Source organism: Salvelinus fontinalis, chromosome 33 (genome assembly GCF_029448725.1).
Source record: "Salvelinus fontinalis isolate EN_2023a chromosome 33, ASM2944872v1, whole genome shotgun sequence".
Taxonomy (NCBI): Eukaryota; Metazoa; Chordata; class Actinopteri; order Salmoniformes; family Salmonidae; genus Salvelinus; species Salvelinus fontinalis.
In genome coordinates this window covers 34,153,870-34,180,892 of record NC_074697.1, presented here as the reverse complement: position 1 = coordinate 34,180,892, position 27,023 = coordinate 34,153,870, and the positions used below count along the sequence as shown (strand labels likewise).

The 27,023-nt window shown below is 45.3% G+C and overlaps 1 protein-coding gene across 1 annotated transcript in view; it reads left to right on the top strand.

The window, feature by feature from the left end:
* Positions 1-27,023, top strand: part of LOC129832092 (FRAS1-related extracellular matrix protein 2-like) — a 106,485-nt gene that overhangs the window by 66,375 nt on the left and 13,087 nt on the right. Inside the window, exons 10-23 of the mRNA XM_055895854.1 lie at positions 3,156-3,365; positions 3,849-4,046; positions 4,266-4,430; positions 4,693-4,875; positions 5,059-5,189; positions 5,475-5,630; positions 6,001-6,204; positions 7,799-8,030; positions 8,190-8,521; positions 21,674-21,866; positions 22,155-22,259; positions 22,524-22,651; positions 22,959-23,093; positions 23,556-23,682. Of these exons, the coding sequence (XP_055751829.1) occupies positions 3,156-3,365; positions 3,849-4,046; positions 4,266-4,430; positions 4,693-4,875; positions 5,059-5,189; positions 5,475-5,630; positions 6,001-6,204; positions 7,799-8,030; positions 8,190-8,521; positions 21,674-21,866; positions 22,155-22,259; positions 22,524-22,651; positions 22,959-23,093; positions 23,556-23,682 (2,499 nt within the window). The remainder of the gene's footprint in view (positions 1-3,155; positions 3,366-3,848; positions 4,047-4,265; positions 4,431-4,692; positions 4,876-5,058; positions 5,190-5,474; positions 5,631-6,000; positions 6,205-7,798; positions 8,031-8,189; positions 8,522-21,673; positions 21,867-22,154; positions 22,260-22,523; positions 22,652-22,958; positions 23,094-23,555; positions 23,683-27,023) is intronic.

Below are 27,023 nucleotides of genomic sequence, written 5' to 3'. Positions count from 1 at the left end.
TGGATCTGAAGGGTGGGACTAATAACAACAAGATAACCCATGTAACACATACAGGGTCTGTAAAATGTATATAGGTTCAGAAATGTTGTGAAATAGCACAGTTACAAATAGAAATTAAACTGGATGGACATCAGAAATAGAGGAAGGACTAAAAACAAACAAAATAGAACTATTGTAAAATAGATTGTGTCTGTGAAATGGGTATAGTATGTATAAACTGAAAGTAGAAGCCTAAGTGTTATTGTTTATTAGTTTACTCCAATTGGAGGAGGGGTGGTAGGGTTTGCGGGGGAAAATAAAGGTATATTCAAAAAAAAGTATGTATATGTACATGTATGAAGGTATGAATGTTTTAATGTATGATTGTATATGTATGAATGTTTATGTATACATACATACCCATATATATATGTGTGTGTGTGTGTGTGTGTGTGTGTGTGTGTGTGTGTATATGCATGTATGACAGTTGAAGTCGGAAGTTTACATACACTTAGGTTGGAATCATTAAAACTCGTTTTTCAACCACTCCACAAATGTCTTGTTAACCAACTATAGTTTTGGCAAGTCGGTTAGGACATCTACTTTGAGTGGTTGAAAAACAAGTTTTAATGATTCCAACCTAAGTGTATGTAAACTTCCGAATTCAACTGTATATGGATATATATTTTTACCCCAAAAATATATGGGGGATTGGAAATGATGCAGACAATTACATTGATGGAAGCAACAATCTTACCGCAATATTAAAGCTGATCCACCCCTTAAAAAAGGCAACAACACAGCACACTGAATGTCTATGACAGTACACTGTCTGCTGAGGGTAGGTGCTCCAGTCCCTGTCTCTACAATACAACACACTGCTCTCACACAGGGTAATGCACTACAATACATTGTATTTGTGTTACAGCACACTGGCTTTACTGCTGTGTTTATAGAATCATATAGAGCTTAGGGAAGGTTAACCAGGTGGAACAATATGCTTTAGTCCTCAGGGTTAGTCTGTATGTCTGTCACTGTTGTTGTGGAAGTAGAGAGAACACCCAGAGTCCACCTCAGGGTTAGTCTGTATGTCTGTCACTGTTGTTGTGGAAGTAGAGAGAACACCCAGAGTCCACCTCAGGGTTAGTCTGTCTGACTGTCACTCTGGTGTTGTGGAAGTAGAGAGAACACCCAGAGTCCACCTCAGGGTTAGTCTGTCTGACTGTCACTCTGGTGTTGTGGAAGTAGAGAGAACACCCAGAGTCCACCTCAGGGTTAGTCTGTCTGACTGTCACTCTGTTGTTGTGGAAGTAGAGAGAACACCCAGAGTCCACCTCAGGGTTAGTCTGTCTGACTGTCACTCTGTTGTTGTGGAAGTAGAGAGAACACCCAGAGTCCACCTCAGGGTTAGTCTGTCTGACTGTCACTGTTGTTGTGGAAGTAGAGAGAACACCCAGAGTCCACCTCAGGGTTAGTCTGTCTGACTGTCACTCTGGTGTTGTGGAAGTAGAGAGAACACCCAGAGTCCACCTCAGGGTTAGTCTGTCTGACTGTCACTCTGTTGTTGTGGAAGTAGAGAGAACACCCAGAGTCCACCTCAGGGTTAGTCTGTCTGACTGTCACTCTGGTGTTGTGGAAGTAGAGAGAACACCCAGAGTCCACCTCAGGGTTAGTCTGTCTGACTGTCACTCTGTTGTTGTGGAAGTAGAGAGAACACCCAGAGCAACACAGGCTGGATGTGTTGGGATGTTATATGTCCTCTGAATGTGAACATTAGTGGAGAGGGGAAGTGCTCTGCTCAGCCACAGCTGCATCCTACATGGCACCCTATTCCTTTTGTAGTGCACCGCTATTGACCAGGACCCATAGCGGATAGGGTGCCATTTGGTACGCAACCCCAGTCTGGTAGCTGTTGGAAGGTACAGAAGAGGGTAGGCCTACAGGGTTGGCAGGGACAGGGTTGGGAGCAGTGTTGGTGATAAAGCTGGATTGAGTGAAGACAGAGGAATGTAGACTGAATCCCTCACACTCTGGTGTTTAAGTCTGGATAGAGAGACTATACTGTATATATAGCTCCTGAAAGTAAAACCTTCTCCCTGCCTGCAGCCTTCCTCATATCACCTGCCCCGAGCACTCATATCGCTCTCTCACTCCTCCCTCCCCTTACTCCTCTTTCACCTCCTCCCCTCCTCCCTCCCCCTTTCTCTCTCCCTCCCCACTCTCTCTCTCACTCCTCCTTCCCCTCACTCCTCTTTTACCTCCTCCCTCCCCCTTTCTCTCCCTACCCACTCTCTTTCTCACTCCTCCCTCCCCTCACTCCTCTTTCACCTCCTCCCCTCCTCCCTCCCCCTTTCTCTCTCCTTTCCCACTCTCTCTCTCACTCCTTAATTCTCTCTTCTCCTGCCCGCAGCAAAATATTGTTTCTATCCTATCTAATCTGTTGAGGTTAAGTGGTAATGCCGTCCCAAGCACATACACATACTGTAGCTTTATAATACAGTCCCAAGCGGAGGTACACACAAAGCTGGTTCAGAAACACATAGCTGGGTCTGTGGGTCAGACGTCCATAGCAGGGTTGGTCCTGAATGGCACCCTGTTCTCTATATAGGTCACTACTTTTGATCCGGGTCCAACAGTATATAGGGAATAGGGTGCCATTTGGGACGCACCCTAGGTCAGAGGTACAGGAAGCAGTCGGGGGTAAAGGCCATGCCATCAACACCCTGCCTCTTCATAGCGCTGAGTGGATGAAGAACATGTTTACACCCTCCCGGGGGCCTAGGGAGATATCAGATGTCTCACACTACTGCAGCCTTAATCCTGACACAGATTCCTAGTGCTCTCTCACTGCTATGTACTGTTGAGAGGAAGCAACATTTTATCAACATTTTGTGATATTTCCATTCATCTAACTAACCGCTACTGATTATACTCCTATGAATTATAGAGTCATAGGAGATCTAGGCCCATATGTATCAAGTGTCTCAGAGTAGGATTGCTGCTCTAGGATCAGTTTAGCCTTTTAGATCAAAATGAATAAGATTATTTAATGACAGGGAGGACCTGATCTGAAATCAGCACTCCTACTCTGAGACACTTGATACATACAGCCCCAGGTGTTAAAATATCATCAAATACTTTAATCCTCTCATCTCTCTCTTTTCTCGCTCCTCTAGCCGGTGTGGACTACGTAGGGATCAGTCGTAACCTGGACTTTGCCCCGGGGGTCAGCCAGCAGACGTTCAGGGTGACCATCCTGGATGACCTGGGTCAGCCGGTGCTGGAGGGGACCGAGACATTCGAGCTGGTCCTCCGCATGCCCATGAACGGCATCTTGGGAGAACCGGGGAAGGCCACCATCCTCATCCACGACTCCGTCTCTGACCGTGAGTGAATCGGGCTGATATTGGGCCCATGGGCTCTGGTCAAAATTAGTGCACTATGTAGGGAATAGGGTGCCATTTGGGACACAATCCTAGTCACAACGTATCTGACTGTGAGTGAACCTATCTGATTTGTTAGAATGCGTCTAATTATCAATGAGATCTAATATAGATTAAAACGAGCAATGGCATTTCATTCAGGAATTTAGAAAACATATCATACCTTGCTCTGACAAAACAGGGCATCTCTGAAACACATCAACACCAATAAAGATGATTGAACAACGCTGCCACCTAAAGCTTTGGTATCACGTTACTGTAAGTGTCCTTATCAAAGCATTTATAAAGCCTTTTTAAAGGCTTATAGTGCATTATAAGATCAGCTGTAGACAGTTATGAGCATTATGTCATGGTTATCATCAACACTGTTTCACGATGCACTTGATCTAACGTCGATGATTTCTTGATGTGATTGTCCTCTAACAGTGCCCAAGGTGCAGTTCCGTGATGCCATGTACATGGGGCATGAGAACTCCGGTCAGATCTCAGTCATGGTTTATCGTAGTGGAGACATCAGTTACAGGTCAACGGTCCGCTGTTATACCAGACAGGGCACCGCTCAGGTCATGATGGACTTCAACGAACGACCCAACACAGACGCTTCCATCATCACCTTCCTACCAGGTAACACTGAAATCTATTCTGTAAAAGACTGTATAAGACCAGGAAACACACTGACACAAGAAACACCTCATAGGCCAAAAGGGTATAGTTTCTCTGTGCATTTTGGAACCCTTCAAAATATTAGATTTTTCAACAACTGGTAACCACTTTTTGCTAATCTCTTTCGATCTCAATCTCTCTCTCTTTCTCCATCTCTCTATCCCTCCCCTCTCTCTCCAGGAGAGGTGGAGAAGCCATGTGTTCTGTCTCTGGTTGATGACACGGAGCATGAGGAGGAGGAGGAGCTGAGGCTGGTGTTGGGGTCGCCCCGCAGTGAGTCTCCGTTCGGAGCGTCCATCGGGAAACAGAACGAGACTCTGGTCAAGATCATGGACGACGCAGACAGTAAGACTGACTGACTCATAGATGGAATCATTTCATCTGTAGACAATAAAATAAGTTGCACACTCTATAATAGTCCCAGATACATATTGCATTACTTTTTTAATTTTCTCAAATTCATGATCTGCTAGTCTGCAACCTGTTAACTTGTTTTGGTGTGTGTCTTCAGCTCATTCTACTCTGTTAGTCTGTTACCTTGTTTAGTTCATATCACGTCACACTGCTCCATGTCTGACTCTGTGACTCTCATCCATGTTATCCCCAGAGGCCATCATCAAGTTTGGGGAGACTAAGTTCAGTGTGAGTGAGCCTAGCGGGGCAGGCCAGGTGTCCATGGTGAAGATCCCAGTGCTGAGGGTAGGAGACACCTCCAAGGTCTCTGTGGTCCGCGTCCACACCAAGGACGGATCAGCCACCTCCGGAGAGGACTACCATCCTGTATCTGAAGGTGAGAAATATTACAACACCTCACACATCAACCTCTCACGTCAATAAGGCCATGTGTTTTTCCTGATAATGTGATCTGATTAGGAAAATGTCCTGACCCTAATATAAGGTAACTCGGTCAGTATCTGCAGTGTATAGATGTTTCCTGTTTAACCTAGAGCCGTGCTGTTGTTGTTTACCCCAGATATTGAGTTCAAGGAGGGTGACACAGAGCACTACATCGAGGTGGAGATCTTGTATGATGGAGTCAGAGAGATGAGAGAAGCCTTCACGGTCCACCTGAAACCTGATGAGAACATGGTGGCTGAGACGCAGGTGAGGACTGGAACAACAACATCACATAGACTCAGCAATATGACGTTGACACAAGTAGCAGGATGAACGGAGAATATCGCAGATAAGCGCGATGCAGTCACGCAGAGTATTTGCGCATGTGCTCGGGTACACTTCACTTACCTTCAACGTGAAAGCCGAGGGACAAGAACAAGAGAGAAGTTTAGTTGTTGCGTTAGTCGCCCCTGATATTGCTGTTTACGTCGTACATCACTACCTTTAACAACACTTTTCTTTTTGATCTGTTTATGTTCTGTCCGTCCCCAGATGAGTAAGGCCATTATCTACATAGAGGAGACCAACAGCATGGCGGACGTCACCTTCCCCTCCGTCCCCCAGGTGTTCTCCCTACTGCAGTATGACGACACCTCCAGAGCCAGACACACCCCCCCAGTGGCAGGCTACCCCGTTGTCTGTGTCACGGTACGGAGAATGGTTTATCACAGCTTTTAACCTCCCAGTCCAGGGGTTCGTCCCATATGGCACCCTATTCTCTGTTTTATGCACTACTTTTGACCAGAGTCCCACCAGGGAAATGCACTATGTAGGGAATAGGATGCCATTTAGGACATAGGCCAGGGCATCATTGTATTCACTGTCTGCTCTTAATTTGCTTAAAAAACTAAGTCGTTTCTTTGGCTTAGGAATATGTCAATTAGGATTCAATTAGGATTTAATTTGATATTGAAGCACAGATGAGTTATGTTAATGAACAATGCAAATGTCCCTATATATTACAGTATATTTTGCCTCATTGCCAAACACTGTCTCCACTCTCTCCTCCCTCTCTTAGGCTTGTAACCCTAAGTACCCTGACTACGACAAGACTGGCTCCATCTGCATCAGCGAGCACATTAATGACACGCTGACACGCTATCGATGGTTGGTCAGTGCTCCAACCAGCCTGGACGGGGTCACCAGCTCCATGAGAGAGGTGGACTTTGACACCTTCTTCTCCTCCTCCAAGATCATCACCTTGGACTCTGTCTATTTCCAGGTAGAGAACACATTATCAGTGAACTGAGTGGGAATTTGGACTGACTCAGACAACGAGTTGAACCTCTGACAAGACATGAAGTGAATGATTTAGTTCATGATGGGATTGAGTTGACTGTATTGATGTGATCCAGTTGGCTGTATTGATGTGATTGAGTTGACTGTATTGATGTGATTGAGTTGACTGTATTGATGTGATTGAGTTGACTGTATTGATGTGATTGAGTTGACTGTATTGATGTGATTGAGTTGACTGTATTGATGTGATCCAGTTGGCTGTATTGATGTGATTGAGTTGACTGTATTGATGTGATCCAGTTGGCTGTATTGATGTGATTGAGTTGACTGTATTGATGCGATTGAGTTGACTGTATTGATGTGATTGAGTTGACTGTATTGATGTGAATGAGTTGACTGTATTTATGTGATTGAGTTGGCTGTATTGATGTGATTGAGTTGACTGTATTGATGTGATTGAGTTGACTGTATTGATGTGATCCAGTTGGCTGTATTGATGTGATTGAGTTGACTGTATTGATGTGATTGAGTTGCCTGTATTGATGTGATTGAGTTGCCTGTATTGATGTGATTGAGTTGACTGTATTGATGTGATTGAGTTGGCTGTATTGATGTGATTGAATTGACTGTATTGATGTGATTGAGTTGCCTGTATTGATGTGATTGAGTTGACTGTATTGATGTGAATGAGTTGCCTGTATTGATGTGATCCAGTTGGCTGTATTGATGTGAATGAATTGACTGTATTGATGTGATTGAGTTGCCTGTATTGATGTGATTGAGTTGACTGTATTGATGTGATTGAGTTGACTGTATTGATGTGATCCAGTTGGCTGTATTGATGTGATTGAGTTGGCTGTATTGATGTGATTGAATTGACTGTATTGATGTGATTGAGTTGCCTGTATTGATGTGATTGAGTTGACTGTATTGATGTGATTGAGTTGCCTGTATTGTTGTGATTGAGTTGACTGTATTGATGTGATTGAGTTGCCTGTATTGATGTGATTGAGTTGACTGTATTGATGTGAATGAGTTGCCTGTATTGATGTGATCCAGTTGGCTGTATTGATGTGAATGAATTGACTGTATTGATGTGAATGAGTTGGCTGTATTGATGTGATTGAGTTGACTGTATTGATGTGATTGAGTTGACTGTATTGATGTGAATGAGTTGACTGTATTGATGTGAATGAGTTGACTGTATTGATGTGAATGAGTTGACTGTATTGATGTGAATGAGTTGACTGTATTTATGTGATTGAGTTGACTGTATTGATGTGATTGAGTTGACTGTATTGATGTGATCTAGTTGACTGTATTGATGTGATTGAGTTGACTGTATTGATGTGATTGAGTTGACTGTATTGATGTGATTGAGTTGACTGTATTGATGTGATCTAGTTGACTGTATTGATGTGATTGAGTTGACTGTATTGATGTGATTGAATTGACTGTATTGATGTGATCCAGTTGGCTGTATTGATGTGATCTAGTTGGCTGTATTGATGTGATTGAATTGACTGTATTGATGTGATCCAGTTGGCTGTATTGATGTGAGATGTGTGTCCCTCCAGGCTGGTTCTAGGGTGCAGTGTGCAGCCCGTGCTGTGAACTCTAACGGAGATGAGGGCCTGGAACTCAGCAGCTTCATAGTCTCCATCAGTATAGAGGATGGAATGTGCCAGCCTCGTGTGGTGGGTACAGTGGGCGCTGAGCCCTTCTCTGCCAAGCTACGCTACACTGGAGCAGAGGACCCAGACCACCCCAACCTCATCAAGATCACTGTCACCATGCCACACATAGACGGTGAAGAACACAGAAAAACTTCTATCTTCTTTCTCTTTCTCTCTCGCTCTCTATTTTTCACACATTCTCTCTCTGTCTTTCTCTCTCCCTCTCTATTCCTCTCTCCTGCCCCCGCATTTCTCTCTCCTAACCCCTTGTCTCCCCTCTCTCCTCTCCCAGGCATGCTCCCTGTGGTCTCCACCCGTCCTATGTCTAACTTTGAGCTGACGTTGAGTCCTGATGGTACTCGTGTGGGGAACCACCGCTGTTCTAACCTGCTGGACTACACCGAGGTCAAGACCCGCCACGGCTTCATAACCAACGCCACCAAGAACCCAGAGGTGATCGGGGAGACCTCTCCCTACCAGTACAGTGCCCCCCTGAGGGGATCCAGCGTACTGCGCTTCTACAAGAATCTCAACCTAGAGGCCTGTCTATGGGACTTCACTAGTTACTATGACATGTCTGAGCTACTGTCAGACTGTGGAGGGACCATCGGTACAGACGGACAGGTGAGAGCAGTGTGTTTGTGTGTGTGTGTGTGTGTGTGGGGGGGGGGGCACTATCAGAAAAGACAGACAGACAGGTGGGCTGCCCCACACCACAATCCCACCAGACCCCTGACCAAATGGAAAAGAAGTATGGGAAGAGGTGTTATGATGATTTCTCGGGAAGAGGTGTTATGATGATTTCTTGGCCAGAGGTGTTATGGTGATTTCTTGGGAAGAGGTGTTATGATGATTTCTTGGGAAGAGGTGTTATGATGATTTCTTGGGAAGAGGTGTTATGATGATTTCTCGGGAAGAGGTGTTATGATGATTTCTTGGCCAGAGGTGTTATGGTGATTTCTTGGGAAGAGGTGTTATGATGATTTCTTGGGAAGAGGTGTTATGATGATTTCTTGGGAAGAGGTGTTATGGTTATTTCTCGGGAAGAGGTGTTATGGTTATTTCTCGGGAAGAGGTGTTATGATGATTTCTTGGCCAGAGGTGTTATGGTGATTTCTTGGAAGAGATGTTATGGTGATTTCTTGGGAAGAGATGTTATGGTGATTTCTTGGGAAGAGATGTTATGGTGATTTCTTGGGAAGAGATGTTATGGTGATTTCTTGGGAAGAGGTGTTATGATGATTTCTTGGGAAGAGATGTTATGGTGATTTCTCGGGAAGAGGTGTTATGGTGATTTCTTGGGAAGAGGTGTTATGGTGATTTCTTGGGAAGAGGTGTAATGGTGATTTCTTGGGAAGAGGTGTTATGGTGATTTCTTGGGAAGAGGTGTTATGGTGATTTCTTGGGAAGAGGTGTTATGGTGATTTCTTGGGAAGAGGTGTTATGGTGATTTCTTGGGAAGAGGTGTTATGATGATTTCTTGGGAAGAGGTGTTATGGTGATTTCTTGGGAAGAGGTGTTATGGTGATTTCTTGGGAAGAGGTGTTATGGTGATTTCTTGGGAAGAGGTGTTATGATGATTTCTTGGGAAGAGGTGTTATGGTGATTTCTTGGGAAGAGGTGTTATGGTGATTTCTTGGGAAGAGGTGTTATGGTGATTTCTTGGGAAGAGGTGTTATGGTGATTTCTTGGGAAGAGGTGTTATGGTGATTTCTTGGGAAGAGGTGTAATGATGATTTCTTGGCCAGAGGTGTTATGATGATTTCTTGGGAAGAGAAATATACTTGCTCAGTATTTGTCCTTCAGTTCTTTCCTATAACAGTTATTGTAATTTTCCTTTTCACAGACACAATCCTTTACAGCCACTTATCTGTTAGCTACCTCTTGAGATGCCCCTCTCAGACAATGTTCTTCTAAACTCCATGTTAACCTCACCACTAATAACTAACCTAACACAGTGCTTTATGGATTCCCACAACTCCTCATGTGGCCTGCTACTTATCTTGTCAAAATGTCGTCTCCGACATTCACGGCATTAAAACCTTCTGCTCTTTTCTGTACTGTGCTCTTTAAACAGCTGCTGCTGCTGTGTTGAGGGAGGGACTGCTCTTACAGGTCTTAAAGTCTCCCTTAAACTCCCACCCTACTTCCCTCCCTCCCTAACCCTCCCTGAGTGGAGATCGTAAACCCTGGTCACATGCTTCAGTGCTCCTGTCATGTAGATTTCCCTTGGAAACCTCCAGTCACTTCAGTGTAGTTAAATCCCAGTCAGTCTATCAGTTCACTAGCACTTAATTAAGCGGGCTGCGGTCATAAAGAGATGCCTGCAGAGAGAAAGAGAGAGAGATGCCTGCAGAGAGAGAGAGAGAGAGAGATGCCTGCAGAGAGAGAGAGATGCCTGCAGAGAGAGAGAGAGATGCCTGCAGAGAGAGAGCGAGAGATGCATGCAGAGAGAGAGAGAGAGATGCCTGCAGAGAGAGAGAGAGAGATGCCTGCAGAGAGAGAGAGAGATGCCTGCAGAGAGAGAGAGAGATGCCTGCAGAGAGAGAGAGAGAGATGCCTGCAGAGAGAGAGAGAGATCCCTGCAGAAAGAAGAGATGACAGCAGAGAGAAGAGATACCTGCAGAGAGAGAGAGCAAAGGGCATGGTATGGTTAAAGTCTCCTCACGCTACAGATCCCCCTGCTGTAGATCATCAACTAGAAGCACCCTAGCTGTGTGTGGTGTGTGTGTGTGTGTGGGGGGGGGGGGGGGGGGAGATAAATCAACAGTGCATGTAGAATTTAGAGGCTAACTACTTATCCAATTTAATGTTATGCATATTGTTTGGTTGAAAAGACACCAACTCCATGGAATATCACAAAATTCTATGTAAAGTAAAATTCCATTTCGCAAGATAAATGAGACTGTAAATGGAAGAAGATGTGGATGAGTTATGATACATAGAAGGTATAAGATAATGATATTTTATGGAGGCAGTCATCATCATTCTCTTCTAAAGTAAACTTCCTCCTCACTTTATGACTTTCCTTCTGGCAGGTTCTAATCCAGCGTTAGCCCCTTTGTTTACCCTGAAACTGAAAGAAGTTCATATTCTGACAAGACAGAGCTTTGTGGGAGAGGTTGGAGTTGATTACCACTTAATAATCCTGAATGTCAGGGTCTGCCTTAGTACCATGTACCAACACTGGTTTACCTTTGTCAATGTCCCTCCTATCTGCAGGTTTGATGTACTGTTTCTAGTCGCTGGCAGCCATGTGATAACAGACTGTTTTAAGTATCACTGTGTTGTTTTAAGTAAGATCCATAACTAACAAAGAGAATGAGACCCCGACAGGTACTATAGACATGTCTCTATTCACCCAGAAACCCTATACCCCTACTGCAGCGTCTGCCTGTGCACCTGTGTGACATCCATATGAGCTGTCCTTCAGGTGAGTTGTACTGTAAGCTTCAATCAGTGTGGCCAGGCGGAACAAACATGAAGACTCAACAACAGCTCTAGTCTAGAGGAACATTATTTGTGCCACTGTGTTCTCTCTGACATGATTGGTCCTTAAGGGGCCGACCGACTGACTCGGAAGCTGGGGGGGCTGAGTAGAGAGGTTGCGGGCTACAGGGAGACTGAGTCACACCGAGTTTGGGGCCCCAGGCTGGCCTCTCACCGTGCTGGGACTGACTCTGTCTCTCTGTGTCTGTGTGTCATGGTGAGAGGCTTTGTCCCCAGCTTATCAGACCGCAGGAATCCATTAGGTCTCAGCAGGCAGTGTCAGGGTCATACAGCAAATCATCTGCCTCAGCTCTCTCTGGGTTCTACCAGTTCTCTTAACTCCAACTCTCTCTGGGTTCTACCAGTTCTCTTAACTCCAACTCTCTCTCCTCTTTCCTTCTCTCTCTCTCTCTCTCTCGCTTTTCTCCTCTTCATTCTTTTTCTCTCTCTTTTCTCCTCTTCATTCTCTCTCTCTCTCTCTCTCGCTTTTCTCCTCTTCATTCTCTCTCTCTCTCTCTTTTCTCCTCTTCATTCTCTCTCTCTCTCACTTTTCTCCTCTTCATTCTCTCTCTCTCTTTTCTCCTCTTCATTCTCTCTCTCTCTCTCGCTTTTCTCCTCTTCATTCTCTCTCTCTCTCTCTCTCTCTCGCTTTTCTCCTCTTCATTCATTCTCTCTCTCTCTCTCTCTCTCTCTCTCTCTCTCTCTCTCTCTCTCTCTCTCAATTCAATTCAATTCAATTCAATTGACTTTATTGACATGGCAAGTTCATTATTACTTACATTGTCAAAGTATACATATCGAAAAATAAAAATCTAATATATATGTATATATATACAAAATATATATATATTTATATATAAATACCAACAGCAATAATAATAGTAGTAGTGGACATGGGATTACCATTAATAACAGCTACAACAACAATATTAATCAGAACAACAATACATTAAAGCAATGGTAGTAGACCAGTGTCAACATGACTTGAGAAGACACATGACCTGGTTTGAAAGACAAAACAAAACTAAGCTAAATGGGAAATATTATCAACATTACTTTGCACTTTTCACTGGCTGTCCCTCAGGTTGTGGCAGGAGGACACATATTTGGCTGCCAAAACTGCACGTTTTGGCTTTTCACCCAATAAATATTTGATTTTTTCTTCATCTTTTATAGTTTCAAATTCTTTGTATTGAATTATAATTTTGGGAAAGAAATATGCTCTTAGGTCTGAGTATTTGTCACAGTGTAGTAGGAAATGCACCTCTGTCTCTACCTCTCCCCTGGAGCAGAGTGAGCACAGCCTGTCCTCTCTGGGCAGCCAGGTTTGTCTGTGACGACCGGTCTCTATAGCCAGACTGTGCTCACTGAGTCTGTACCTAGTCAATGTTTTCCTCAGTTTTCTATCAGTCACAGTGGTCAGATAGTCTGCCACCATGTACTGTCTGTTTAGAGCCAAATAGCATTGAAGTTTACTTTGATTTTTTTGTGGTGTCTTTCCAATAGGTGATATATTTTTCTTTTTGTTTTGTGATGATTTGGTTGGGCCAGATTTTCTGAGGGCTGTCCCGAGGCTCTATGGGGTTGGTGAACTGAGCCTCAGAACTAGCTGGCTGAGGGGACTCTTCTCTGGTTTCATCTCTTGACATTGTAGAGCTGTGTGATGGAATGCTTTAGTGTCACTTGTTTTTAGATGGTTGTAAAATTTGATGTCTCTTTTTTCTATTCGAATGAGGAGGGGGTATTGGCCCAATTCTGCCCTACATGCGTTATTTGGAGTTTTTCTTTGTACTTGCAATACAGTCTTGCAAAACTCTGCATGCAATATTTCAATTGGATGTTTGTCCCATTTGGTAAATTCATTATTAGAGAGTGGACCCCATACTTCACTGCCATATAGAGCAATTGGTTCTATAACGGATTGAAAAATTTTGAGCCAGATTCTAATTGGAATTTCAATTTTGATGTTCCTTTTAATGGCATAGAATGCTCTTCTTGCTTTGTCTCTCAGCTCATTCACAGCCATGTGAAAGCTACCTGTGTTGCTGATATTTAGTCCTAGATATGTGTAGTTTTTGGTGTGTTCTAATAGAACTGTGTCCAAATAGAATTTATATTTGTCATCCTTATTTCCGGACCTTTTTTGGAATATCATTATATTTGGTTTTTTTAGGTTAACGGTCAGAGCCCAGGTCTGACAGAACCTGTGAAGACGATCTAGGTGCTGCTGTAACCCCTCTTTAGTGGGAGACAGCAGCACCAGGTCATCTGTGTACAGCAGACACTTGATTTCAGTGTTGTGTAGGGTGATACCAGGTGCTGCCGATTCTTCTAATGTTTTTGCCAATTCATTTATGTAGATGTTAAATAATGTTGGACTTATTGGGCAGCCCTGTTTCACTCCACGCCCCTGAGAGAAGAAGTCTGTTTGCTTGTTGCCAATTTTAACCGCACATTCGTTTTTAATGTACATTGATTTAATAAAATCATATGTTTTCCCTCCAATACCACTTTCTATTAGTTTATAAAAAAGACCTTCGTGCCAAATTGAATCAAATGCTTTCTTGAAATCTACAAAACACGAGTAGATTTTGCCTTTGTTTTGGTTTACTTGTTTATCAATTAGAGTGTGGAGGGTGTAAATGTGGTCTGTTGTACCATAATTTTTTAGAAATCCAATCTGGCTTCTGCTCAGGACGTTGTGTTCGTCAAGGAAATGATGTAGTCTGCTATTTACAATACTGCAGAGAATTTTCCCCAAGTTGCTGTTAACGCAAATACCTCTGTAATTATTTAGGTCAAATTTGTCTCCAGTTTTATAGATTGGTGTGATCAATCCCTGGTTCCAAATATCGGGGAAAATACCTGCAGTGAGGATAATGTTGAAGAGTTTGAGTATAGCCAATTTGAATTTGTGGTCTGTATATTTGATCATTTCATTTAAAATACCATCAGCACCACAGGCCTTTTTGGGTTGGAGATTGCATAGTTTTTCCAATAATTCTTCTTCTGTAATTGGGGTATCCACAGGATTCTGATAGTCTTTGACTGCTAATTCAAGGATTTGTAATTTTTCTTGTATATATTTTTGTTCTGGGCTCTTTGTTATATTGCTGTAGAGGTTTGCAAAGTGATTTCTCCACATATCCCCATTTTGGATAGCCAATTCCTCATGATGAGGTTTGTTTAATTTATTCCAATTCTCCCAGAAGTGGTTTGATTCTATGGATTCCTCAATTCCATCCAGCTGATTTCTAATGTGCTGTTCCTTTTTTGTTCTTAGAGTGCGTTTGTATTGCTTCAGTGTTTCCCCATATTGAAGGCGTATATTTTTGTTGTCTGGTTCTCTGTGTTTTTGATTAGATATATTTCTCAATGACTTTCTTAGATTTTTGCAATCATTATCAAACCATTTTTCATTATCTGTTATTTTTGGTTTGCTCTTATGCTTCTTTAGATTAGCCAAGGAGGCTAATTTGTCAAATATAAAGTTTATGTTCCTAACGGCCAAATTTACACCTTTATTGCTGAAGGAGAATGTTAAGGCTAAAAAGTTGTCCAGGAGAGATTGTATTTTTTGGCTACTAATTGCTTTTTGGTAGATGTCTGTACTGTTTGCACTCCATCTATAGGCTTGTTTAGTACCATGTAATTTATTGGGCCGTGATGCTTCATGGTTGGGTTCTGCTCTTCTCAGAAACACTGTGATTTTACTGTGGTCTGAGAGAGGTGTTAGTGGGCTGACTGTGAAGGCTCTGAGAGACTCTGGGTTTAGGTCGGTGAGGAAGTAGTCTACAGTGCTGCTGCCAAGGGATGAGCTTTATGTGTACCTACCAAAAGAGTCTCCTCTCAGCCTGCCATTGACTATGTACAGACCCAGTGTTCGACAGAGCCTCAGGAGCTGTACTCCGTTTTTGTTTTTTACTTTGTCATAGTTGTTTCTGTGGGGGCATGTGGGGAGGGAAAGGTTATTGCTTCCAGGTAGGTGTTTATCCCCATGACTGTTAATAGTGTCTTGTTCTTCTGCTGTTCTAGCATTCAGGTCTCCACAGACCAGTACGTTGCCTTGGGCCTGAATGTGACTGATCTCCCCCTCTAGAATGGAGAAGCTCTCTTCATTGAAGTAGGGTGACTCTGAGGGGGGAATGTATATGGCACAGAGGAAGACATTTTTATTTGTCAAGATAGCCTCCTTGTTGATTTTAACCAGATAAAGAATTCTCCTGTTTTGATCAATTCGATTGAATTAATTAGTTCAGATTTATACCATATTAGCATTCCCCCTGAGTCTCTGCCCTGTTTGATTCCTTTTAATTTAGTGGATAGTAGGATTATATCCCTATAACCTAGTGGACAGCCAGTGGAAACATCACCTCTGCACCATGTTTCCTGTAGTACTACAATATCAACATCATCAATTTCTTTCAGGAAGTCTGAGTTTCTGCTCTTTAGCCCAAAAGCAGAGGACTTCAATCCTTGTAAATTCCAACATGCAACGTAAAAAGACTTCATAACTTTTTTTCTTTTCTTTTCTTTACCTTTCAAAATGAGACAAACACTCACAATCCAAGAAGAACCATTAAAACAGGACTTTTCAATTAAAGTAAACTCTTATTTTGCAAATGTGATTTGTTTATCATTTAAGATAGAATTTGTGTCATGCCACTTGGGTGGATGTAGTGTGAGAATGGTGGAGTTCTTGTGCTCATCTTACCATGACCCTCGGCCCATCACATGTGAGCATAGTAGACTCAGCATTTGTTTAATGTCACTCATTTGGTTGGTGGGGGCTGGGCCAGTTGCTCCTCTCACAGCCTGTGCGTAGCTCTGCCTGCTGGGCTGTGGCTCCTTCAGGTGTGGGTCTGCGGTGTGGAGAAGGGGGGGTGGGGAGTCTCGTCTGGGTGGCTCTGAAGCTGGGCTGGGGTGGTGTGTGCTGCGCTGGCTGTGGTGGGCATTGAGGTTGGTGGTGCTGTGGTCGTGGCTGGGAGGTCCAGGGTGCTGGTCCGGGATGTTGTCTCTGTGATCTCGGCGGGGTGGAGATTGCTCCGCTGTTCCTGGGTGGACAGGTCGGGCTGCGGTTTAAAGCGACGTCCTTGAGAGTCTTGGCAAGGATGGGGACTGTCTCCCTGTACAGGTGAACATGGTCATAGAGACAGTCCAGATCGAGGGTGGGATGGTGGGCCAGGTGTACATTGGGTCGCAGGGCACAGTCCCGGGATAGGCTGGCGTTTATTCTTTGGATTGTGGCAGGGTGGAAGTCCGTCCTCTGTATAAGGGTTGACACTATGATTCTTGAGTTGGAGAAGATTGCGGAGGCCTTCTCAATCACTCCCCGTAGTGAAGTTGCCACCCTCTCCTGCTGAGCACGCAGGTCGTTGCTTCCGGTATGTATGATTATGTGGCTTGGCGACCCGAGATGGGCCTTATCAAGCAGCTCCATGGCACTTTGCGTTGTTGGGCACCACACCTTTCTCGTTTTGTGTCTATGGAAAAGTTTCTTCTCCTGAACATACTTCCCATTTGAGTCCATTAACAGGACGATGTCAGCCAGTGTTTCTTCTGGACTGGGGGGGGGGGGGGGGGGGGGGGGGGCAGAGGGGGGGCTGGTGGATGTTGGAGCTGGGGTGTGGCTGGTCTGTGTCGGTGCCACTGTCAGTGGGAGGCTGTTCTGTGGGTTGGGGAGGAGGGATGCAGCAGCCAGGGCTGGAGAAGCCTGGCTGGTTGAGGTGGGCTCCTCTGCTGTGTGAGGGCAGGTCATAGGGTGGTGATCTATCTGCTCCTGCAGCCTGTCCTCTGTTCTCTTTCTCTCCTGCAGCTCCTCTCTTAGTGTGGTCAGCTCCTTATTGCTGCTCTGCCTGTCTTTTTGGAGCTCTCTCACCTCCTTTGTTAGATCAGCCAGCTCTCTCTTGAGTCCGTCTCTCTCTTGCTGAACCTCTTTCAGCTGTGTTGCAAGGCTGCTGTCCTGCTCTGTCCTCACCTTGGTTAGGAGCTCCTCTAAGGTGTGGTTGTCTGGTTGCTGTTTGGTCACGCTCTCCCTGAGCAGGACCACCTCCCCCTCCAGTTTGGTGAACTCATCCCTCATGGCAGCCATGGTGGTGAGGAGGGCCTGAGCCTGCTCTGCACTGAGGGGGTCGCTCTCCTCCTGGAGCGTGTCCTCCACTATGGTGGGAAGAGAGGTGCTGGATGTGCCTTTTTGGGTGGGGAGGGAAGGGCGGAGGGTGGTGCTGGTGGAGTTTGTCTTGTGGGAGGGCATGTCACTGGTGGTGTTCTTCTCTCTCTCCCGCTCTCGTTAATGGTCTGAAAGTCTGTTTCAAACAGCCTGATGTTACCTTGCACCATGACAGTCCCAGTCTTGTAGAGGTTGATTGTTATCATGGTGCTGTCAGGGTCGTCTGTATCTTTGATTTTCAGCTTCCACCCATTACAGATTCCCTCTTTCTTTATGGATGGGTAGTGAGAGCAGACTGCTGAGCGCCATGCATTTGGCTGATCAGTGAGGAAGATGAGATTACTCACGTCACTGTTTTTGTAGAGGTCTGCAAAAAGGGTTTCTGGCCTCTCCTCTAGTAGTTTCTGTTTAAAAGCTTTCCTCATTGTGTCATTTTTGGCCTTTTTTGGGTAGAGAATGGATTCTGCGCTGAGGGGGAGTGGGGACATGGTGTCTATGCGCTCTGCTACTACCGCTGCTGCTGCGCTGTTCTGCTGCCCCGTTGCCATGGCAACCGATTTGTTCGTCTGCTGTTCGCGCTACTTTAGTTCAAAAACCAGCGAAACGAGTGAAAAATCCTCACACAAAAAACTGAAGATATGTTTGCAGTTAGTCCGTGCTCCTTTTTGGTTTACTCACTCAGTTTGGTCGTTTGATGTAGTTGTATTAACTGCCCTTGCTAGGTTTGTTCTAGCTCGTTTCTTCTGGCTAGCTTGTTAGTCTGCTGTCTAGGTCTTTGTTGTGTAGCGAGCTAGCTAGATTCAAAACTTCTTAACTTGAGGCGCAAAGTCACTTTTTTTTCTATTCTGAATGAATAGAGTTGTTGTTCATCACTTCTTGTCGAATTCTTCTTCGATTAGAGTGTTTATCTCATTCTAAAAACCAAAAAAATCAAATATATCAGGAGCTCATGTTGAGCATGACTCTATCGCTTTTCTCCTCTTCATTCTCTCTCTCACTTTTCTCCTCTTCATTCTCTCTCTCTCGCTTTTCTCCTCTTCATTCTCTCTCTCTCTCGCTTTTCTCCTCTTCATTCTCTCTCTCACTTTTCTCCTCTTCATTATCTCTCTCTCTCACTTTTCTCCTCTTCATTCTCTCTCTCTCTCGCGCTTTTCTCCTCTTCATTCTCTCTCTCTCTCACTTTTCTCCTTTTCATTCTCTCTCTCTCTCACTTTTCTCCTCTTCATTCTCTCTCTCTCTCACTTTTCTCCTCTTCATTCTCTCTCTCTCTCACTTTTCTCCTCTTCATTCTCTCTCTCTCACTTTTCTCCTCTCCATTCTCTCTCTCTCACTTTTCTCCTCTTCATTCTCTCTCTCACTTTTCTCCTCTTCATTCTCTCTCTCTCGCTCTCTCTCACTTTTCTCCTTTTCATTCTCTCTCTCTCACTTTTCTCCTCTTCATTCTCTCTCACTTTTCTCCTCTTCATTCTCTCTCACTTTTCTCCTCTTCATTCTCTCTCTCACTTTTCTCCTCTTCATTCTCTCTCTATCTCTCTCTCTCTTGCTTTTCTCCTCTTCATTCTCTCTCACTTTTCTCCTCTCCATTTTCTCTCTCTCACTTTTCTCCTCTTCATTCTCTCTCTCACTTTTCTCCTCTTCATTCTCTCTCTATCTCTCTCTCGCCTTTCTCCTCTTCATTCTCTCTCTCTCACTTTTCTCCTCTTCATTCTCTCTCTCACTTTTCTCCTCTTCATTCTCTCTCTCTCACTTTTCTCCTCTTCATTCTCTCTCTCTCTCTCACTTTTCTCCTTTTCATTCTCTCTCTCACTTTTCTCCTCTTCATTCTCTCTCTCTCTCTCACTTTTCTCCTCTTCATTCTCTCTCTCTCTCACTTTTCTCCTCTTCATTCTCTCTCTCACTTTTCTCCTCTTCATTCTCTCTCACTTTTCTCCTCTTCATTCTCTCTCACTTTTCTCCTCTTCATTCTCTCTCTATCTCTCTCTCTCTCGCTTTTCTCCTCTTCATTCTCTCTCTCACTTTTCTCCTCTTCATTCTCTCTCTCACTTTTCTCCTCTTCATTCTCTCTCTCTCACTTTTCTCCTCTTCATTCTCTCTCTCACTTTTCTCCTCTTCATTCTCTCTCTCGCTTTTCTCCTCTTCATTCTGTCTCTCTCTCACTTTTCTCCTCTTCATTCTCTCTCTCTTTTGCTCAGGGCATAGGCAAGTCCCATCATGAAGGGAGAGCTAGTGCAGACAGGTAACCCTCTCATGTCACTGGAGGGAGCAGATACCATTCAAATCTCTCTACAGTCGCTCTCTCTTTTTCTCTCTCTCTGGTTCTTTGTCTCGCTGTGGTTTAAGGGTTTCAAATACAATAGAACAAATCAACAGCCTGGATTGTTATGTCTTGATTGCATGATTCACTTCAGAATGGGATGGTTTTATTTTAATTGTTGACAAAGCAGTAATTGAATAACACAACCAAACATTCATCAGTTACAAATGGAATGGTTTGCTATTGTTGTCATATATCTGGATTAAACTCTGCTGAAAAGATACCATCTCTCTGAAATGTGGCCAGCGTAAATGTCAGAGTCAATGTAAACCCTCTTGAATCCATAAGAGCTCCAGTAGTACTAGTACAGCCCATACAGTACAGCACTGAGTATCTACACTGAGTGTACAAAACATTAGAGACAGCTTCCTAATATTGAGTTGCACCCCCTTTTGCCCTCAGAACAGCCTCAATTTGTCAGGACATGGACCACAAGGTGTCGAAAGGGATGCTGGCCCAGGTTTACTCCAATGCTTCTCACAGTTGTGTCAAGTTGGCTGGATATCCTTTGGGTGGTGGACCATTCTTGATACACACGGGAAACTGATGAGTGTGAAAAACCCAGCAGCATTGCAGTTCTTGACACAAACAATTGAACCTAGCACCTACTACCATACTCCGTTCAGACACTTAAATCTTTTGTCTTGCCCATTCACCCTCTGAATGGCACCCATACACAATCCAGCAGGTAGCCTAGTGGTTAGAGCTTTGGGCCAGTAACCGAAAGGTTGCTAGATTGAATCCCCGAGTTGACAAGGTTAAAATCTGTTGTTCTGCCCCTGAACAAGGCAGTTAACCCACTGTTCCTAGGCCCTCATTGTGAATAAGAATTTGTTCTTAACTGATTTGCCTAGTTAAATAAATGTTAAATAAAATAAAAAATGTCTCAAGTCTTAAAAATCCTTCTTTAGCCTGTCTCATCCCCTTCATTTACACTGATTGAAATGGATTTAACAAGTGACATAAACAATGGATCATAGCTTTCACCTGGATTCACCTGGTCAGTCTAAGTCATGGAAAGAGCAGGTGTTCTTAATGTTTTGTGCACTCAGTGTATGTGGTATGATGCTGTCTACTGGTAGTAATACTCACTGAAGCCCTACATAAGCCACCATAATGCTCTCTGTATGTCACCTGCTATCTTTATTGCATTCTTAATCACATGAATCTATAGAATATAGATGAGGACCAAGCCATAACCATATATCAAGTTATGAGTAGATACTGATCCCATGAGGTATTTGTTAAGTTATGAGTGGATACTGATCCCATGAGGTATTTGTTAAGTTATGAGTGGATACTGATCCCATGAGGTATTTGCTAAGTTATGAGTGGATACTGATCCCATGAGGTATTTGTTAAGTTATGAGTGGGTCTGAATACTGTTCCCATGAGGTATTTGTTAAGTTATGAGTGGGTCTGAATACTGTTCCCATGAGGTTTATGCAAGCTCCATACAGATAGGCAGCTTGTGAATGTTTAGTTAGGCCTAAAAATAAACCAGTACTATGGACCTTTTGTAAGCTCCCTGCTTGTTGGATGTTTTTAAATGCAATTTGCAGAGTTATATGTCATGTATGTACTCACTCTCTATCTCTCTATATTTCTCTATTTATTTCACTATCTTTCTCTCTCCCCCCTCTCTCTCTTTCTCTCTCTTTAGTTCTCCCTCTTTCTCCTGTCTCTCTGTATGAGTTAAACCTACTATTGCTAGTATTCTGTATTACTGTACAGTTGTTGTAAAGTGTAATGATGTTTAAATGCATGTTAAATACAGCTTGATTTGATGTATGTCTCTCTCTAGGTGTTGAACCTGGTCCAGTCCTATGTGACCCTCCGGGTGCCCCTCCACGTCTCCTATGTGTTCCACTCCCCGGTGGGGGCAGGGGGCTGGCAGCATTTTGACCTGCAGTCTGAGCTACGACTCACCTTCGTATACGACACTGCCATCTTGTGGCGGGACGGCATCGGCAGCCCTCCTGAGGCTGAGCTACAAGGCAAGTCTCACATCAAATTAAATATATTCAAAAGTCATTTCAGTCTTCACAGAATGAGGCAAAAACAAACAAATACAACACTGTCTGGTGTGCTTCGAGCATAGATTATATGGTTATGTTATTGCTTCTACAGCAATGAATGAGGATGTGTTAGTTTGGTGTGACAGTGAGACCGACGGGTTGCATTCTGCAGGTGCCCTTCACCGCACCTTCCTCAGTGGGTGGGCTATAATAGTAGGGATGTGTTAGTTCAGTGTGACAGGGAGACTGACCGGCTGTATTCTGTAGGAGCCCTGTACCCCACCAGTATGCGTATCAACGAACAGGGTCGTCTGGTGGTCAACTTCAGAACAGAGGCTCGATTCAGAGGACTGTTTGTCATATCACACTCTGGTATGTTCACATTATCTACTCTTTTCATACAGTACATCCACGGTCTTAAACAAGTAGCCCAGTATCAAGTGTCTGTAGCCCATGTATCAAGTGTCTCAGAGTAGGAGTGCTGATCTAGGATCACGTCCCCCCGTCCATGTAATCTTATTCATTTTGATGTGAAAGACTAAACTGATCCTAAGTCAGCACTTCTACTCTGACACGCTTGATACTCTACATATTCCTCTTTAGTTTTGTATTAGCCTTACCTGTGTCTGTATCCAGCTTCCTCTCTGTCGTCCATGGTGATGTGTGCGGACCACCCTGGGGTGACGTTTAATCTCAGCCTGGTGAGGAGCGAGCCCACCTACAACCAGCCCATGCAGCAGTGGACCTTCACATCAGACTTCGCTGTGAGGACAGCATCTTTTCTTCCATCTTTAATACTGGGTTATCAATATATTTCATATAATCTTTATTTTTTTATCTGCTAATTCTGTGTCTTTAGTGTAAAGACTTGGGAGTAACAAATCAAAAATCAAATCAAATAAATTTTTATTTGTCACATGCGCCGAATACAACAGGTGTAGACCTTATCGTGAAATGCTTACTTCCAAGCCCTTATGCCATTTACAGGATTTCCTTCTTAAGTCGTAGTGTGTTACCTGCACTGGTGTAACTGGTGTAAATAATTGTGTCTTATTCCCCTCTGTCTCCCAGGTGCGTGACTACTCAGGTACCTACACGGTGAAGCTGCTACCCTGTACCTCTCCTCCCAGTCTGGAGTATTCCCTGCCCCCTGTCTGTAACCCCAGAGAACCTGTCACCTTCGACCTGGACATACGCTTCCAGCAGGTCAGATCACCCTAGGATAACTACACACTTAGAAAAAAAGGTGCTATTTAGTACCCTAAAGGGTTCTTCGGTTGTCCCCATAGGAGAACCCTTTGTATAACCATTTTTGGTTGCAGGTAGAACCATTTTGGTTTCCATGTAGAACACTCTGTAGAAAGGGTTCTACATAGAACCCAGAAGGCTTCTACCTGGAATCAAAAAGGGTTTTCCTACGGGGACAGTCAAAGTACCCTTCTGGAACCCTTTTCTAAGAGTGTACATCAATATCGTATCATTAAAAGTGTCTGTGAGATGACAATCTTTGAGTGCACACAGAGATGTACTGTAATGGGAAACAGCTTGAGGGGTGTTGTCTGATGGTAACACTGTGATTGGTCTGTGTTCTCTGATGGTAACACTGAATGGTATGTGTTGTCCTATACTAAGATGGTAAAACGTTGTACTGTGTGTGTCCTATCCCAGGTGAGTGACCCGGTTGCGGCTGAGTTCAGTCTGAACACACAGATGTTGCTGCTGTCTAAGAGAACTTTGTGGCTGTCTGACGGATCCATGGGCTTCGGACAGGAGAGCGACACAGCCTTCTCACAGGGTACTGTAACGTTACAAACAAACACAGCCTTCTCACAGGGTACTGTATCGCTACGAACAAACACAGCCTTCTCACAGGGTACTGTATCGCTACGAACAAACACAGCCTTCTCACAGGGTACTGTAACGCTACAAACACAGCCTTCTCACAGGGTACTGTAACGTTACAAACAAACACAGCCTTCTCACAGGGTACTGTAACGCTACAAACAAACACAGCCTTCTCACAGGGTACTGTAACATTACAAACAGATACAGCCTCTCACAGGGTACTGTAACGCTACAAACAAACACAGCCTCTCACAGGGTACTGTAATGCTACAAACAAACACAGCCTTCTCACAGGGTACTGTAACGTTACAAACAAACACAGCCTTCTCACAGGGTACTGTAACGTTACAAACAAACACAGCCTTCTCACAGGGTACTGTAACGTTACAAACAAACACAGCCTTCTCACAGGGTACTGTAACATTACAAACAAACACAGCCTTCTCACAGGGTACTATAACATTACTGTAACGGGTGACGCTCTCCTCATCCTCGGAAGAGGTGAGGAGAGAAGGATCTTCAGACCAAAACGCAGGCTCAGGGAAATAAGCCATCTTTTATTTAACAACGCTGATGGCAAAACACGAAACGAAACAAACACTTTCCAAACTACAAAATAACAAAACGACGTTGACGAAACCTGAACATAAACTTACATAACTAAACATAAACTTACGTACAGGAAACAGACGACATCGATACGAAACGAAACAAACAAACGCTACAGTCCTATGTGGTACGAACATACATACAGACACAGGAGACAATCACCCACAAACAAACAGTGAGAATGCCCTACCTAAATATGACTCTTAATTAGAGGCAAACGCAAACCACCTGCCTCTAATCAAGAGCCATACCAGGCAAACCGAAACCAACATAGAAACAGATAACATAGAATGCCCACCCAACCTCACGTCCTGACCAACTAACACACAAAAACTAACATAAATAGGTCAGGAACGTGACAGTACCCCCCCCACAAGGTGCGGACTCCGGACGCACCAGCACAAAGTCTAGGGGAGGGTCTGGGTGGGCATCTAACCACGGTGGTGGCTCAGGCTCCGGGCGCGGTTCCCACCCCACCATAATCCATCCTAGCCTCCTCCCTCCAAGCATGTCCACCCTCTTTCTTCCCCCACAAAATCCTCTTAATAACACATCTAATAATGACAACACCGGGACAGAGAGATAAATCAAGACAGAGGGATAGATAAGAATATAGAAGTAGATAAAGATAGAGAGGGAGATCAGGATAGAGGGGCAACTCCGGACTGAAAGGCAGCTCCGGACAGAGAGACAGCTCTGGACTGATGGGCAGTTCTGGGTATCTAGCCTTTTCAGGCTGAAGGGCAGCTCATGGCTGACTGACGACTCTCGACGCTCATGGCTGGCTGACGGCTCTCGACGCTCATGGCAGGCTGACGGCTCTCGACGCTCATGGCAGGCTGACGGCTCTCGACGCTCATGGCAGGCTGACGGCTCTCGACGCTCATGGCAGGCTGACGGCTCTCGACGCTCATGGCAGGCTGACGGCTCTCGACGCTCATGGCGCTCTGACGGCTCTGGCTGCTCATGGCGCTCTGACGGCTCTGGCTGCTCATGGCGCTCTGACGGCTCTGGCTGCTCATGGCTCGCTGGCGGCTCTGGCTGCTCATGGCTCGCTGGCGGCTCTGGCTGCTCATGGCTCGCTGGCGGCTCTGGCAGATCCTGTCTGGTTGGCGGCTCTGGCAGATCCTGTCTGGTTGGCGGCTCTGGCAGATCCTGTCTGGTTGGCGGCTCTGGCAAATCCTGTCTGGTTGGCGGCTCTGGCAGATCCTGTCTGGTTGGCGGCTCTGGCAGATCCTGTCTGGTTGGCGGCTCTGGCAGATCCTGTCTGGTTGGCGGCTCTGGCAGATCCTGTCTGGCTGGCGGCTCTAGCGGCTCCTGTCTGGCTGACGGCTCTGTAGGCTCATGGCAGACGGGCGGCTTTGCAGGCTCATGGCAGACGGGCGGCTTTGCAGGCTCCTGGCAGACGGATGGCTCAGATGGCGCTGGGGAGACGGATGGCTCAGATGGCGCTGGGGAGACGGATGGCTCAGATGGCGCTGGGGAGACGGATGGCTCAGATGGCGCTGGGGAGACGGATGGCTCAGACCGGATATGGCGCACTGTAGACCTGGTGCGTGGTGCCGGAACTGGAGGCACCGTGCTAATGACAAGCACCTTCCTACTAGTGCGGGGAGCAGGGACAGGGCACACTGTATTCTCAAAGCCTACTCTATCCCTGATGCGTGGTACCGGCACTGGTGACGCCGGGCTGAGGACAAGCACATCAGGATTAGTAGGGGGAGAATATACAGTGTGTACAGGGCTCTGGAGACGCACTGGTAGCTTAGTGCGTGGGGCCGGAACTGGAGGCACCGGGCTAGATACACGCACTACAGGGAGAGTGCGTGGAGGAGGAACAGGGCTCAGGATACGCACTGGTAGCCTAGTGCGTAGTGTATACACTGTAGGTACTAGGCTGGGGCGGGGAGGTGGTGCCGGAAATACCGGACCGTGGAGGCGTACTGGCACTCTTGAGCATTGAACCTGCCCAACCTTACCTGGTTGAATGCTCCCGGTTGCCCGACCAGTGCGGGGAGGTGGAATAACCCGCACCGGCCTATGTAGGCGAACCGGGGAAACCATGCGTAAGGCAGGTGCCATGTATGCCGGCCCGAGGAGACGCACTGGAGACCAGACGCGTTGAGCCGGCCTCATGACACCTGGCTCAATACCCAATCTAGCCCTACCAGTGCGGGGAGGTGGAATAACCCGCACTGGGCTATGCACTCGTACAGGAGACACCGTGCGCTCTACTGCGTAACACGCCGCCTGCCCGTACTCCCGCTCTCCACGGTAAGCCTGGGAAGTGGGCGCAGGTCTCCTACCTGCCCTTGGCCCACTATCTCCTAGCCCCCCCCCAAGAAATTTTGGGGAATTACTCACGGGCTTTTTTGGCTTCCGTGCCAGACGCGTTCCCTCATAGCTCCGGTTCCTCTCCTCGGTAGCCTCTGCTCTCCTCCGTGCCTCCAGCTCAGCTTTGGGACGGCGATTTTCTCCTGCCTTAGCCCAGGGACCTTCTCCATTCATTATTTGCTCCCATGTCCAGAAATCCTTTCTCTCCTGTCCCTTACTCCGTTTAGTTTCCCTTTGCCGCTTGGTCTTAGCTTGGTGGGTGATTCTGTAACGGGTGACGCTCTCCTCATCCTCGGAAGAGGTGAGGAGAGAAGGATCTTCAGACCAAAACGCAGGCTCAGGGAAATA